This window comes from Brachionichthys hirsutus, chromosome 5 (genome assembly GCF_040956055.1).
Source record: "Brachionichthys hirsutus isolate HB-005 chromosome 5, CSIRO-AGI_Bhir_v1, whole genome shotgun sequence".
NCBI lineage: Eukaryota > Metazoa > Chordata > Actinopteri > Lophiiformes > Brachionichthyidae > Brachionichthys > Brachionichthys hirsutus.
This window is the reverse complement of record NC_090901.1, coordinates 7759393-7775380: the sequence shown is the minus strand read 5'-3', so window position 1 is coordinate 7775380 and position 15988 is coordinate 7759393. Positions and strand designations below refer to the sequence as shown.

At 41.3% G+C, this 15988-nt stretch overlaps 3 protein-coding genes across 3 annotated transcripts; 1 reads left to right on the top strand and 2 right to left on the bottom strand.

Moving 5' to 3' along the window:
- Nucleotides 1-201: 201 nt before the first annotated feature.
- ferry3 (FERRY endosomal RAB5 effector complex subunit 3) lies at nucleotides 202-7131 on the bottom strand. Its single transcript, XM_068739612.1, has 13 exons — nucleotides 6945-7131; nucleotides 6540-6685; nucleotides 5361-5542; nucleotides 4595-4694; nucleotides 4356-4480; nucleotides 4167-4273; nucleotides 3756-3953; nucleotides 3388-3516; nucleotides 3125-3193; nucleotides 2797-2999; nucleotides 1082-1139; nucleotides 640-707; nucleotides 202-374 (listed from the first exon to the last, which is right to left on the bottom strand). Exons 1-13 carry the CDS (start codon nucleotides 7123-7125, stop codon nucleotides 282-284), a joined length of 1659 nt encoding a protein of 552 aa, XP_068595713.1. The 5' UTR covers nucleotides 7126-7131; the 3' UTR covers nucleotides 202-281.
- Nucleotides 7132-8681: 1550 nt separating this feature from the next.
- e2f4 (E2F transcription factor 4) lies at nucleotides 8682-14037 on the top strand. Its single transcript, XM_068739281.1, has 11 exons — nucleotides 8682-8865; nucleotides 9914-10023; nucleotides 10137-10298; nucleotides 11075-11118; nucleotides 11213-11277; nucleotides 11366-11533; nucleotides 11745-11829; nucleotides 12019-12156; nucleotides 12452-12499; nucleotides 12622-12666; nucleotides 12751-14037. Exons 1-11 carry the CDS (start codon nucleotides 8701-8703, stop codon nucleotides 12864-12866), a joined length of 1146 nt encoding a protein of 381 aa, XP_068595382.1. The 5' UTR covers nucleotides 8682-8700; the 3' UTR covers nucleotides 12867-14037.
- Nucleotides 14038-14380: 343 nt separating this feature from the next.
- On the bottom strand, nucleotides 14381-15749 carry c5h11orf96 (chromosome 5 C11orf96 homolog). Its single transcript, XM_068739765.1, has one exon. The coding sequence runs from the start codon at nucleotides 15490-15492 to the stop codon at nucleotides 15112-15114; it is 381 nt and encodes a 126-aa protein (XP_068595866.1). The 5' UTR covers nucleotides 15493-15749; the 3' UTR covers nucleotides 14381-15111.
- Between the last annotated feature and the right edge of the window lie 239 nt (nucleotides 15750-15988).

Genomic DNA, 15988 nt, shown 5'->3' with positions numbered 1-15988 from the left:
CTGTCCTCTCTCAGTAAAAAAAAGCATTTACAGCCTGGGAAGATTTAGAAGGTAAAACAAACACACCAAGGCTCATTAAACGCAAATAAATCAACCCCAACATGTAATAATGTTTGTTGGGCCTCTTCTGTATGACATGTCACATTTTCATTGAAATTAAAAGGGCATGTGTGCTAATCCATCACCCCCCCCCCCCCCCCCCCCAACAGGTCCTCAAAAACAATAACAACAACAACAACTGACAGCCTGAATGCCTTCAGAAGACAATGCATCTCTGTCTGTCAGTGCTTTGAGGTGAGAGTCAGTGTGGAGGAGACACGGAAGATTTCAGGCAGCATGTTGCTCAGTTGGTAGAACATCTCGTCTGAGATACTCTGACGACACAAAAGAGACACAAACGCAACCAGGATTAAGGAGTGACAGGGGGAGCAGCATTCTGAAACACCACAGCAAAGACATTGGAAAACACAATGCAACATGATAGAGGGCACGCTTTCCAGTTAGGAGGGGAATGAGCTGCCTGGCGGAGGTTTGCACTTTCCGAGTGCTTTTCCAGTTTAACAAAGATTTTCACTCAAGAAAAGGATGATTCAATATCAGTGAACATGCAAAAATATAAGCAGTACTTTCCGCCCTCACCTTTGGCACTAGAAACTGGACTGTGCGGGATATCCCTCCATCCCATGAGGCCATTTCCATCATGAAGCCTGCCAATGAAACAAAATGAAATTCTTAAGCAAGAAAGCATGTGTTACGCTACTTGGTTCTAACAAATTACAGTTTTAAACAGAGTTGTACTGTGGAACTTTTTCAATAATGCCAGTTAGACTGCTAAATCAATTGCTTCAAAATATTTTTATCTTGAAAATCAATCCTCTTGTTCTTTGGCTTTGAGGACATGTAAAATAATGGGTCATGGATCCAGAAGGTGATTGAGAAACTTCAGCTATCTTGTAGAAATGCTGGCTCTGTTTACATTTGGGTAGCTACTTGTGAAAATAAAACTGTTTAACATCCAAGTAGCTAAAAAAAATAGATAAAGAAATAAAATCTCTGCTTGAGCTAAAGAAGTTGAATTTACCTTTAACACATTTGAAAACAAGCTCAGCTCTCTTAATACACCACGGGATGGTCATCTCCTGCAGATACACGAGAACATGGATCGATTTCCATTAATGTGATGACAAATGTGCAGCAACACCAGTGAAGAGGATAGCATGATAATAATACGCCTTACGTTTTGTTCGCACTAAAATTATTTGGTCTCTTAATTCAGAAAATTATGATGTTATTAAACAGAAAGTGGTTACATGAGAGAAAAATTTAAGACCATTTATAGATCACCTTCATGAAATTACTAAATACCATATCTGTATATTTACCTCTTTTTAAATTACAGGTCAGAAGTTTTTGTCTGATTATAAATAAATAAATATAATATATAAATTACTGATTATTAGGTAAACATGAAATTTTGTACGGAAAATTTTCCAAGTCAAAAATACAACTAAACTGTAGCATACTATTTATTTATAATGGACGAAGCCAACTACAATTGCGGCAAAGGGAGGAGCAGAATAATATTACATAACAGTGGTGAGTCTCTTTTTTCCCCAATTCTGGAACTAGTTTTCAAATGACTAAAAACTTATAAAACCATTATAATGTATTTAACAGACTTTTCAACATTTCAAACTGATAAAGACTTACATGCCTAAGCAGTTATTCTAAAGAAACCATGTCAGATGTTTTCAGTGTAAAAAAAAAAAAAGCCTTGCGTTAACCTGACAAACATCCCCACAAAAGGGCCAACAAGAATGCAAAGAAGATGACGGATGGCCCATTTAAATGGGAAGCCAATAGCCATCAATTAAAGTTCCACTGGTTCCCAAGGTTACAAACCTTAGAAGTCTTTCGTTATGCAATCAGAGATTATGCACAACACAGCATGTTAAAGGAAAATTGCACTGGGCATGTTGCAGCATGAGTGTATTCACAAGGAGGCTTATTGAGAACTCAGAACCATGAACTGAAGAACAAAAGACAAAAGCAATTTCATTTCAGCAGACCAAGATCTTCCATTTTCTCAACACGAAAGGAAAGTCAACCCTGGTGCATCAGTTACTGAAAGCTGTCTCTGTTTACTCTACCAAACCATGAGGACAGAGACCTGCTGTACACTCTGTGGTGTAAAGTAAACAGAAAAGTTCACGACTCTCTCATTTAGCACGTCTGCTTTTTGAACCTGGGAAATGTTAACATGTAGGCTGGACTCGCAGCCAGGGACCTGACAAGCCACAGAACTGCTGAGGTTTCAGCGGCTGAAGAAGCGCAGACAGAAAGAAAGGAAAAGCACGTCGTCTACAAACGGGCACAAACTGTCAATGCCTGACTCAGAAAATCAGAGCAAAACAGACAGATTATGTAATAGGTTTAGATAGACAATAATAATTTGTAATCCAAAATAATAAAAAAAAGGAGTAATAGAAATAGAAAATGCAAACATCCATCTTGGCATGTCTTACCTAAATGCATAAACAATATGTTAAGATCTATTTTTTAGAACATAAAAACAGGTATGATATATATTCTGTGTGTATATATATAAAACATAATTTATCAAATAGTACTGGCCATGACAAGGATGAGATTATCAGATGATCTCCCACATCCCTTCTTTTGAAACTGTTTACACACGAGTCAAGTGGACAACTGAATTATGCATTTAGGTTTAACCATTTCCTCGACATATCGCCATGGAGACTAAAAATCAAGGTGTTTTTTGGCAGCTCTTACGTCTGACATGTCGTGGACCAGCAGGAGAGGTACGGTTACCGTGGTGACGTCATGTGTACAACAGACCTTCAGGATGTTTCTCAAACCCATGATTGCCGGGTCCCGGGCCGTGATGTTCCCTGAACGCACGTTGTCATCCACACACAAGTGGAACACAACATGAACCTCTGACAGGTTGGAGTGCCGGGAGATATAAAACTCGCCTTGAGGAACAGAAGCAGTGTGTGCAAAACATTAAAAGTTTTAAAAAGGTCACGCAGAACTACTGCGGTCACAAAGTTATGCATAAATCAACGACTTTCTGAATTGCTCTTGGGTATAACATCACCTGGTAAGATATTAGATGCATGTCTCTCAACATTTTTATTCTTATCATCTCCTCCATTCTTTGGAATTTCTGTCAAAACATTAAATCAGAAAAGATGATGAATTTGAATGCAAAAAAAAAAAAAAAGGTTTTAAGCTGCAACTTACGTGAAAATAAAAAATAAAATTGTTTGCATTTTACAGATCTTAGCTAGATAAAAATGCACCCTGGCTACATCACAGCTGTGTTGACAAAGACATCCAAAGAAAAGTATAAAGGCTGACCGGGTGGTTCTTTATGCTTGCTGCTTCTCTGGGCTCTGGCATAAAGCAACACCTGCTGCACCTCATCCAGCTGCTCCTCCAGACAAGGGAAGTGGAAGTCTGTACACTCCTTTGCCACAGTTGCAAAGTCTATGGGTCAACACAGAACAGGTCAGGGATGAAATGATGCATGAACAAATGAAATGACCCAAAGATTATCTCAGTAATCCAGAGGTGAATAAAGGTGAACGGAGTGACTGAACAAGAAATAAGGGCTTCAAAGACGGAATATGAGTCCTGTGTTGGACAAAAATAAAAACAGCACGGAAGACAGTAGAACTACTGTTAAAAATATACACTTGTTTATCCACCAAAGTACATCCCCTGACCTCTCTTGATGCCGCTGTAGGAGGTGACTCTGTTGTCAACCAACAACACCAGACCACAGAGAGACGAGGAGTAGACCGAGAGGGCCGTCTGGAGCCGCCTCAGCTTTGCTCCACCGCTGCCATGCCGTCGGTGCTTGCAGAAGTCCAGCACATCCGCCCGGAGAAGCCTCAGATTGTGCATCGTCTTCAATTGTGCTCCTGTTCACCAATTTATTTATTTTATAATAATAATATTTGTCAAATGTGTGTTTAAAAAAATGCACTTGAAGATACTTACACTCAATGATAAGAAAAGGTATTATGTTGGGCTGTAATTTGGCATGAAGGTTACCAGAAATACCTTTTAGTAGAAGTGTTTTCTTCCCGCAGAGAGAAAACTGGGTAGAAATACTTGGGAAGTGTTTTAAGCACCTAAATGTATGGTGAAACTCTCCTCCAGCTGAGGCTGCTCCTCGAACATCCTCGCCCCAAAGTCTATGGCCTCTGACTGTTGGCTGGGCTGCACCTTAATCTCCTCACTGGAATCCAGTAAAGAAAAAACTAAAAGAGCCTGTTTTGCTGTGTGCGGATGAGAACACAAACACAAACAGACTAACGCACTTAATTTCGCTGCTGTTGGTAGATCTCTGCAGGTCCTGGTGCAGCTTGATGACCCACTCCTGATACTCCTGCTTCTGAATGCCGCTAACTTGTTTCAGCTCGCAGGTCCACTTGTTCTCCAACACCTGTGCAACCGAGAGGCCATCAGCGTTTGACAACAACATATTTTAGCGGTTTGGCTACGTCATACATATGCAATGAAATGCTTGACACCCGGATCTCTTTTTTCTTTTTTTTACCTGTTGGGCATCAAAGTGTTGAGCTGCAACTGTGTTTACATCCTGGTCACTCAAAGTGTTCCCCAGCTCATGCATAACTTTTTTCATTTCAGCAGCCTGCCTGCCAGATAGAAGACCATCCATGGATTTGATTAGACTTGTTTGTGAAATATATCATTAACGGAAGACACCGACTGTTTCACTTATCTTGATTCATAGCCGATGAGTAAAAGTGGTAAAGTAACAAAACCATAGATTGGGTGTATTTAGAATGAGTTACTCCGTTGCCAGAAAAAAAGCACCTTAGGAAATGTTACTGTTCAAAGCAAAACCTATTGATTCCACTGTAAATGTGCAGGTTAGTCGTTTAATGTGGATAAAGCCCAACCTAATATCAATAGATGATTTAAAGCATTAAGTGTTTTCTGGTAGCTTTCACACTTTGTTTGTTTTGTACGGTTAAAAAGTTCACTGAAATCATTTGATCTGATACAGAAGTCGGGTTAATTGAATTTAACAGACTGACTACAATCAAATCCATGTGCTGATCCCAAACCATGGCAACCATGATTATATGCGAGGGCAAAGATTTAACCTGACGCAGCAGAATTAAAGACTAAACCAGAGGTCCAATGAGCCTTTGTCCTACTTCTATTTAAGTAGATAACATACTTTTATTTTTATTGACTTATTACTTACTGTGTTCACTTTAATAATAAAAAAAGGGTTAAAATATGTGTGAGAATTCCATGGATTCAGCCTCCATGCAATGGCACCCAAAACAAACCTCTCCTGAAGCTTCTTCATTTCCATATCTCTCTCACTGATGAGCTCGGAGATGCTGACAAAATAGTTGTGCTCCAGGTTGAGAAGGGTATCCGAGGCAGGGGAGTGAATCAACTTGTGGTAAACGCAGGCAAAGTCCTCATCCCAGCTGGGCTCCTCTGGCCGCGCATGCTCCAGTGTCGTCTGAAGAAGTGATGGAAGAGACAGGAATGAACTGTTTCAAAGAGTCCACTGCAGATCACAACGCAGAGATGAAAGAAAAACAACAACCACAGTACATTTCACAATGTATAATTGCTTCAGCATTTGAAACTCGTGATCTGTGAATGATAATCTGCCACACATGCTGTCAGTAAGCTTGACTCGCAAGATGTGGACTTTAATAGGATAGTGTACAAATTGTATTTTCTCTGGTTAAACGGGAGACAAAAGAGCATGGCAAAATGAAAGAACAAACGCAAGATGAATATTTTGTTCAATAAATCACAGGGACTGATTTATCTTCATCTATAAATACAAAAAGCAACGGAACATTTATTCAAAACTGAAGATCCTCTGTTAATACGGGCAGAGGATTGTTTGGGTCATAAACCTGCCAGACACTTGACAGAGTAATGTGTATTTTTGTGTATGAGCAGTAAAATATTAGGTGCTGCAAATACTAAATGTCTGAGAGAAGAAGGTCAGACAACACAAACTGGGAAAGGCTTTTTTTTTATATATAAAAAAGGTGTTGAGAAGCGACAGCAAAGTTTAAACTCCTGAAATTTGGGTGTAAAATCAAATCATCTTATTGACCTTTTAAACACAGAAACAAAGACATTCGCTGACAATGAAATGTGTCAGTGAGAAGACCACAATTTATTTCATTGATAAGAAAACGGAAAATTTGAATTTCACCTTTGTGTGATAATTTTGTTTGGATTCAGATTCAAGAACTTTATTGATCCCTAAAAAAGGCAGTTTCTTTGCCATTGGATGAAAAAATTCCAACAAATTATCATTTCTTGTACACATAAAGGCTGAACTCACTCAAGTGTCACGATAATTAAAAAGCCACGAGCTAGCCGAGATTATATTGACACTAAGAACAAATCCTATGAGCAATTACAATAATACAGTAGCTATAACCCTGATGTTAGGTTTCCAAGCACAATAACATTTTAATCTGTGTTATTACCTCCAAGTAAGACCTGGCCCATGCATTGGCGAGCTGGTTTACATCTATGTCGCTTCTTGTGAGTCTCAGTAGGGCCAGCTCTGCCTCTCTGTCATAGTCTGAGATGGTCTCCTTCTCAATGAAGTTGAAAAGTGAGGTTTTCAGCTCTGCTCAGGGAGGGATGCACAAAGAGCAAATAACAGTCAGTTAAAATGACTTTCATTTTTGCACAAGTCAAGCTGTGCATTGTAAAATGAACATTTTCCTCTCGCAAAAGCTTGTGAATCCAGGTAAGAAATTAGAATAGGGGTTACTAAATGTTTATATAAAATGCAGAAGTCTCATAAACAGGAATTTCATTTGACAAAGTTTACAATCAGTATGACACCGCAATGTATTTTCTTTTATAACGAGATAATACCTCACCATTTTCTAGGTAGCAGGGTATTTTGTGAAGCAGCATGAGGCGTCCGTGAAGGTCACTAATGTTCTCTTGAACAGGAAACTGAAGCGGCACTTTGAGGACACAATCGTGTTTTCCTGCCTTGAACTCAAACACGAACTCTTTCTCAACAGTAGCCTTCGCCTTGCTTTTATTCTTCTTCATTGTTGCAGACTGAAAACGCATCAAAGACAATAGGAATCCGAGAATCAGTGTAACATACTTTATGTCTAATTACTGAGGTAAAAATATATTAATCATACTAGAGCTACGTTTGGCACATGCAAGCCACATTTAAAAAGAGTCTATCCTGCCATACGTATACACATCAGAGCACCACAAATAATGTTTATATTTATTTTCGCTTGTAAACATGTACATGTAAAGAGAAACGTACCTGCATCTGAATGAATAAGACGTTTCCGGGTCACGGGAGCTCCTGTTTGCTTTAGTCAGCTGACTTCACCCGAGTGTAGCAGAGTGACAGTAAAAGCACTTTCGCGATAGTTGTTTTCGATTGTGTATCAGAATTTATTTGATTTCTCATCTAAAATTCTATTAATTATTTACATTGTGTATGATTCTATTTTGACTGCTATCTTTCTCGTAGAAAGCAAGTTACGAATCGTCGAATCTGTTGTTCCTAACGCTTGGAATCTAAAAATGTAATTTACGACGGCGTTATCCCTGAACGCGACCGCCCCCTGCTGACCAAATATACAAATACGATGCAATGAGAAATACCGTGCATTCATTGCGCTGTACTATTACCGCCGTAGTTAAATTTGTTCTAGCTGACGTCTCACTTCGACATCACTCATTCAAGTATCAATTTGTAAATGCGTCGAATTGTCTCCCGGAAAAAGTGGCGACTTGAATATCTTCAAGAACAGGCTGAATAAATTCTGGTTTCAGAAAAAGCCGCAGTCTCTCAGCTTGTCAACCACAAGCTGAGAGACTGCGGCTTTTTCTGAATATAAAGGAATATGAAGAAACAGTTAAACAAAGAAAAAAAACATTTCGGGACTTTCATGTGCATGCAGAGAATAAAACACAAATATGTATTATTGTCCGAATAATTGCAGGTGAATTTGAAAAGTAATCCAACAGCAGTGAGTTCTGCTCTGCAAGAAGTATAGAGCCATGTTTAATTTAATGATAATGGTAGATATTACTGAATACGCACAGAACACCTTCTTTGCCATGAGGCGGCGCAGGTCCATAGACAGATGCGCGTGTTTTCTTCAAGTTTGAGATGGTGAGGGATCGTGTAAAAGTAGCGTGCATGTAGACTTGTAGACGTGCAATGTGAACCTCTCAAAAAGTACAACATATATTAATTTTTTTCTAAAACCGAACTATAAACTGGATTATAAAATATGTCATGATTTAATACGTTTTAAGAAACAGACCGTTAATGCGTAACGCTCTTTCGTGGACATTTGCAGACGGTCCCTCCCATGACGGAACCGTCCCGTCATCCCTCGCGTGGCTCTCTCTCTCGCCGCCGAACGCTCGCTCATTGAACTGCCGTGTTCAGCCTGTTTGGACCGGTCAGCCTGAACTCGAGGCATACTTTGGCGGAAAGCAGGCTTGGACTGTATCGTTAAACTCCTTGTTGCTCTTTGTTTGACTGCGTGCGGCGGCGAGGCGCGCTTTTCCTGGGCTCGGTCGCAGAGCCAGGGGGGCGGCGGTGGGGGGCGGTGGGGGGGGGGGAAGTACGGAGTTCGGTCCCGAGTGATGATGGAGCTGGAGTCGGCCAGTAACAGGGGAGAACTGGGAGCCGTGGGGGACTCCCTGCAGCCGCAGACCCCCAGCAGGCACGAGAAGAGCCTCGGCCTCCTCACGACCAAGTTCGTGACTTTACTGCAGGAGGCGAAGGACGGCGTGTTGGATCTGAAAGCGGTGAGCTTTGGTGTTAGCTAGCACGGGTCCGTTGGATTGCATGCGCTCCTGCTAGCCTGCCTGTTAGCCTAGCCTCGCTGTGACAGGAGGCCAGTTTGAATGTGTTTACGGTTTGAAGCACCGACTCCCCCCCCCCCCCCCACCTAGCCTAAATCCGGTGTCATGCTATTTTACCGTTTCTAGAAATGAAGTCAAATTATCAACTGAACCTTGGAGCAGTGACCAACTATTCATAACCCCCCCCCCCCCCCCCCCCCCCCGCGATTCAAAGTTTTAGAAGTGGGTCAGCTTTTGTTGTCCGTTCTGAGCTGCCGCTGCCGAATCTTCACACTTCAACAACTTTTCGCTGATCGATATCGATTCAGCGAGCTTCTCTCTAACGCAAGCATGACTACATTAACGACAATGCATTTTGTGTTTTCTCACATTTTCATGGCAACCACTCCCTCAGAACTATAATGCAGTTTTGCTGAGCAGCTACTCCGGGTACTCCAATGTAGACCAAAACCGTGATGACAGACATTTCTTTGAAGATTAAACGAGTTCATATTGATCACCGAGTCATTTTTGCCATACATAGAAAAAGAACAAATATGTGGATTGTTTTCCTATTCATTGTGTTTGTCTTAAATGTTTTCTTATTAATGTCTGTTTGAACTACAATCATCTTGTAAATTAATGGTGGTTTAAAAATATAAGGCTAAAAAAAATAAACTGTGGGAATCGTTGTGGCGACTTCGTCATGACTCCAAAGATCAGGAAGTCCTTGCATTTGTGTTTTTTGAGGTAATACTTCATTATATTAATAAATGCACATACACGGCATACTCGTTGTTCTGTAGGTATGTAACAGCATTTCCATCCGCAAGGCAAGAGCGGATGGGTTTGAAATCAACTTTGAACGCCACTGTTTAATAATAATGGGCAGTAAAACATCACGGTTTTATGTTGTGGTGCATTTTCGGGTCACGGTCCATTAAACCCATTGGCAGAGATGCTGTAATAAGATCGGAATAAAGTACTATGTTTTTGTTGTTGTGCTCTTTAGGCTGCAGACACGTTGGCAGTGCGGCAGAAACGGCGCATATATGATATCACAAATGTGTTGGAGGGAATCGGACTGATAGAGAAGAAGTCAAAGAACAGCATTCAGTGGAAGTAAGTCCACAAGCATTCGATGTCTGCCTGTCACCTTATCGTTGGCAGAGCGGTATCAATGGACCGTCTTTTGCCTGCTTGCTGTACATGACCACGCAGTGTTTGTGTTTCAGAGGTGTAGGTCCAGGCTGTAACACCAGAGAGATTGCAGATAAGCTGATCGAACTGAAGGCAGAGCTGGATGACCTGGCTCTGAGGGAACACGAGTTGGACCAGCAAAGAGTCTGGGTCCAACAGAGCATCAAGAATGTCAAAGACGACTCTAACAACAGCCCATATCCTTCACGGCACGGTGTGATAATGTCTATGCTGTGCAGCAAGAAGTTCGCTTCATTGATGCATATCCTTGTGGTGTCTCTAGGATAATTTATTCAGGTGGTTTAAAGCATCTTCAGCGCCTCACGTGTCATTGATGATAATCCAATTAATGCAAGTTTAGTAGTATTGCATCCATTATGACTATTAAAATAATGTTCATGTAGCAAGCTGGTGGATTTTCCCTTCATGCTCAGTGATACCTTCCATTATCTCAGTAATGCTGTTGCAGGTGACTTGAAGGATTGTCTTAAAAAAATAATAGAACTGAAACTTGCACCCATGTTTTGCTTTGGATAGTTGACCTTTGGCCTGAGAGCTGTCTGCTGTTCAGTTTCTGTCCAGAAAGCAAGAAAGCATAACCTACTTACTTAATTAAGGTGTTAAATGCAATTTATTGTGCCATTTATAATAAAAAAAATATTATTGCAACCGAAGGAAATAGCATTTTAGGGCTTATTTTCTATTTCTATTTATTTCAATCATGTAAATAAAAAAGAATAAACATTTTAAAATGATATTGAATGTCAGTAGATGATCTGCTGCGTTCTTTTTAAAGTATTTGAGGAAACGCAGTACTGGATTCCAGGAGAAGCGAAAATCATATGGACAAGGTATTTATTCAGCCATTGTGTCCTCACCTGTCCTTTTCTCAAGATCAGAAAGATGAAATGTCTTTTTGTGACACTTTCTCGAGATGGTAATTATTTAAACTGGACCCTTAACACCTTCATACGATGGCGTATATAAAACACGAAGACCTTTGTGGGGCTTTCAAAGGTAATTGTCTCAGATGCTTTGATTGTTTTTATCTCTGACACCTTGGTAGTCTTTGTTACCATGACTCCCTCACCTGCATGTCTGTTCTCCTCAGGTGACACACTGCTTGCGATTCGTGCACCCATTGGCACACAACTAGAGGTCCCCATGCCAGAATCGGTAAGTTCTGCATGTTTGTGAATATTGTTTGCTCATTTCACCCAGTTGTAACTCGTGCCACTGACTGGATATATGTGTTACTACGTAGGTCCTTAATGGACAAAGGAAGTACCAGATCCGTCTCAAGAGTTCAGCTGGGCCCATTGAAGTTTTGCTGGTCAATAAGGACCCGTCCAGTGCCTCTCCTGTTGTTTTACCAGTCCCTCCTCCAGATGATGTCCTTCAAAGCCTCTCGGCACCCACCGCTGCCTCCCAGGTCTACGACTTATATACTGGTCTTCTTATTGTAAGAGTCTAGGTGCTCGTGCTGAAATTCATGACAATACATGAATATCTTTTATCTAAGAAATTTTACGTATTTGGAATATTATTCTTAAATGCTTGATCACCAACGAAAAACATTTTGAAGTCTAGTAGTACTGTTGGGTCTCTCTCATCTTTCTTTCTTTCATTTTGACACACTCCAGCTCTCCAAAGCAGCTCTTACAACTTCGACAAAGCTTGTTCCATCCACATCTACAGTAGCCAGCAGCCAGACTGCCTCGGTGACAGGTAGGGAGGGTTCCGGTACTAGTGAGCCCAGTGGGCGCTCGGGGTGTGTGAAAGGGATGAAAAATGATGCTAATGTTAGCATTATGGCAATAAAGCTAATGAGGAGTATTTTTCTGTTGTTTTGGCCTGTTCTAGTCTGCAGAACTGGGGCAAATATTTTATCGTTGTCTTATCACACTCTGATTTCAGAAGTGACGAGCTCCACGCCACTATCCCTAACAACGGGCACGCCCGCTCCGGTTACTCAGCAGCTCCAGTCCTCTGCCTCTTTGGATGGATCTGTACCCTCTGCAGCTTTTGAACCAATTAAATCCGATCCATCTGAATGTGAGTTCTGCATGTTGCTGAATTCATTGGAGGCGTTCTCTCGTCCCTCTTTCTCCACTTCCACTCCTCTTTCACTCGCGAAATACAGTTTTGGAAAGATCCCATTTTTGGTGTGTGTGTGAGTTAATTTAGATCATTTATTATTATAAATTTTTTTTAACAGATGCTAGATTATAAAACCTTTACTTGAGAGACTGTTTTCATGTAGAACTGTGAGGCTTATAATAGGAAATATTTATCGTACATTAGACTAGAGTGGCTGCATAGCTGAAATGTTGCCGGTGTTTCCTTCTAGTGCTGGACTTTCCCAAAGAGCTCTCTGATATGTTTGATCCAACCAAAGGTAAGGTTCTCTTGAGAATGACACAAATCACATCCCTCATTTAATTACATCTTTACTACATTGTGTTCTGCAGACCAAAATACATTTTCCTATCGTCACTCCCTTCTGTTTATCTCTGACAGAGATCATGAGTGGAGACCTGTTGGAAGACTTGATGTCATCAGAAGGTGAGACTGTTCAGAAGCAAATTAGTAAAAAGAATAACAATGTTCTTAAACGCATCTGCTTTTCTTTCTCTTTTTCCTTTCCAGTGTTCTCGCCTCTCCTCCGTCTGTCTCCTCCACCCAGCGACCACGACTACATATACAACTTGGATGAGACAGAAGGCCTCTGTGACCTCTTTGACGTCCCCATTCTCAACCTCTGACCTCTAAGATAGTTGTCAGAGTGAGAAGCAGTTTCCCCCAAAAGGAAGCGAGAAGATGTGCACGAGAGCCGGTGCGATCTGATGAGCGTTCGAGGACGCCTCTGCACCGACACTCAAGCTGAGCACCGTCAGACAGTAGCCTAATGTACAGCTTGGTGGAGAAACCCACCCAACCAAACATTTTACTTACTGCTTTCTCTAAAAAGCAAAAAAAGAATTTGGGAGGGGACACATTTCTATTTTTTTACAACTTTTCTATGATGAAGCTAAATTTGCCTAGCAGCGTTCCGGCATGTTTGTGGGTGAACTTGTGCGCGCGCGCTTTACGAGTGTGCTGTACGTGTCCTTGGGTTTTATATTGAACGTTTTCTTAACATGACATCTACAGGAAAATAGAAGCATCTTTTTTCTATCAGGTAAAAGAGTCACGGCAGAAAAACCGAGCGAAGCTTTTATGACCTGGGAGCTGTTTACAAATGGCTCAAATCCAAACGCTGCTGCTTTTATATGCACTATATAAATTGCAGAGCAATAGTTGGCAAATCAGCAAAAGTACCAGACTAAAATGATCATACTCTACGTTTGAATTGTTTTTCTGTTGGTGATTTTTTGTAATTGAACCTTTTCAGTGTTGGAAATGTTTTCTTTATTTTTGACATATTGCACCTACCTTGTTCCTTAAGAGGTTAAATATTGTCATTTCTACACTGACGGGTTTGATTATTAAAATAATCCTCCTTTGATTTTCTCTTTGCTTCTGGACTTGTGATCCTTGTAAATTTATATTGGCTCAGATTTGTTACATCACTGTTGTACGGCAGGGAAAAAAAAGCTTTTATCTCCCCCTGGAAAACGACTTCTGTGGTGATTATTTTTCAGTTCTAGTGTATGTATGTATATTTCATTGTACTGAGATCACTTGTATTTAAAAGGACATTTATATACTTCTGATGTATTTTTTACTGATACGGTGAATATAGTCACCATGAAAAATGCTCAATTTAGCTTTTTTTTGTATATTTGGCACATTATACATGTTGGCTAGTTTCCCAGCATTTTTTTCTTTTTTTTTGGTGAATACTGCCTATAGTCTCATTTGTAATTACTTTTCCATATCTAGTACTTTACACTCTGTGCAAAGGGGCATGTTATGTTACTAGTCAGACCATTAAAGCATGTTTTTGCCATTATTCGTATTCCTGCTTTTCTTTTAGCCAACAAAGCTACTTTGACATTGCTTCCGTTTTTAAAACCAAGTATCTGTGTGAGCTGAGCTTCTCAAGCTTGACAGCGATAAAAAGTAAAAATTTGGATCCGTCCAATTTTAAAGTGATACAGAATCTAGGATCTCTTCTGGATCATCACCAAACATTAATCATCTGTTCCTGGAAACATTCCCTGAAAATTTAATCCAGATCTGTCCAGAACCTTTTGAGTTATCCTGCTAACGGAAGGACGGACAGGCAGACAGACACCTCCAATTACATAACCTCCGCCTCGCCTCGGCAGCGGTAATAATGTGAAATGAAACTTTATTCTTAGAAAATGACTCAAGATACTCGAATATTTTTATCAAATTGCATATAACAAACATTGTAATATATATACTATATATAGTAAAACAAATGTACAGAATAAAAGGTGAGTTTTTTTGAAAGTCAAGGTGACTTTAGAACAATAACACAACACCTACAACTTCACTTTATTCTCTCATTTTGTTCATAATGAAGACGTCGAGCCATTTCTGCTCAGAAACTGAAGCAAAGATCTCAGCTGGGAATCGAGTTTGAACTTGACAAAGCTTCGTTACGGCGCTCTACAATGGCGGCAGAGGTCACATCGCTCAAAAGTCTTAGCGACTGGTCAAATAGAAAATACAGGAAAACATTTTTACAGTGGAAAAAGATCGACCATGCTTCATTATTGAAGTTCTCCTTTGTGGACATCTACAGTAGAAAAGGAATAGTGTGTGTTCCGTTCAGCACTTCTGCACTCATTCTAACGAGCGATACAAGCAGCTTGTGGCCCTGGAGATTGTTACAGACGTGCATCGTGTGCAACTCCAGCCACACACTGTGTGTTAGTGAATATAAAGGCAGATGTTTGTATAACAACAGGAGCACACACACACACACACACACACACACACAAGCAGGCTGGCAGACAGCCGCTTTGGTTCAGTTCCGTTGGCCTGCATACAAGGCGGCGTCAAGACGTAATGAGGAACCAGAAGAATTCCCACCCCTCACTGGGTGGAGTCGGAATCGCTGGAGTCCTGGCTGGCCTGTGTGGGTGCAGATGTGCAGCTGTGATGGGCAGCCGGTGGCCAATGGAGGGTCTGCGTGCTCCGCCGCAGGTTCTCCAGGGACTGCAGGAAGGAACGCCGTGCCCTCTCCTCCTCCAGGGCCGAGGAACCTTCTTCTTCTACCTCTGCAATCTCGGAAAAGGTGACCGGCTGCGTTTTGAAGCGAGCCTCGCGGGATCGGCGGGAGCGGCTCTTGCCCCTCGCCGGACCTTTGGGAACAGGCAGCTGCTGAGGGAACTCCTCCATGGCTGAGGCCAAGAGCTGGGTTGGCAGGACGTGGAGGCCGGAGGGCTCCAGAACCATGTGACGCACAGCAGCCATTGGCAGAGCAGAAGCCCAGATAGGTGCAAAATTAAATCTAGTTTTACCAGAATGAGGCTTACTGCCCAAGACAATCTCAAATGTATTTTTCCTTGCCTATCGGTCTCTGTCCTTCTTTCAAAGCAAGCCCAAAAAAGCCGACTCGAACCTCCAAGTCCCAGTTTACTGAAGACGATCAGTTAGAGGAGAAAAACCGTCTCGTCTTTGGTTCTGATTCAACTCTGTCTCTTCAGTGTCCGTCTGCTGAGGCTAATAACACAGACAACTCCAACTCTCTCTTTTATACAGAGCGTCTCCCCTCCTCCCTCCCTCTCTCTCAAAGTCCTCAGGTTTGCCAAGACCCCCCCACCCTCCTCCAAGTCACCCTGAAGATCTGCAGCCTGTATATAAACATGACCGCAGAAAACATGACAGCAAGTTTTAAATCTGTGTTGGTACAAACATCAACCACAATCGGTTTCGTTTTGCATGTAAACTGTAGCAGACACGACAACTT

Coding starts and splice junctions, on each gene's coding strand:
- e2f4 (XM_068739281.1), top strand. CDS start 8,701: ATGATGGAGCTGGAGTCGGCCAGTAACAGGGGAGAACTGGGAGCCGTG. Junction 10,299..11,074: donor GACGACTCTAACAACAGCCC/ATATCCTTCACG, acceptor ACACCTTCATAC/GATGGCGTATATAAAACACG. Junction 11,119..11,212: donor CCTTTGTGGGGCTTTCAAAG/GTAATTGTCTCA, acceptor TGTTCTCCTCAG/GTGACACACTGCTTGCGATT.
- c5h11orf96 (XM_068739765.1), bottom strand. CDS start 15,492: ATGGCTGCTGTGCGTCACATGGTTCTGGAGCCCTCCGGCCTCCACGTC.
- ferry3 (XM_068739612.1), bottom strand. CDS start 7,125: ATGAAGAAGAATAAAAGCAAGGCGAAGGCTACTGTTGAGAAAGAGTTC. Junction 6,686..6,944: donor ACCCTGCTACCTAGAAAATG/GTGAGGTATTAT, acceptor CTCCCTGAGCAG/AGCTGAAAACCTCACTTTTC. Junction 4,274..4,355: donor ACCAACAGCAGCGAAATTAA/GTGCGTTAGTCT, acceptor ACTGGATTCCAG/TGAGGAGATTAAGGTGCAGC.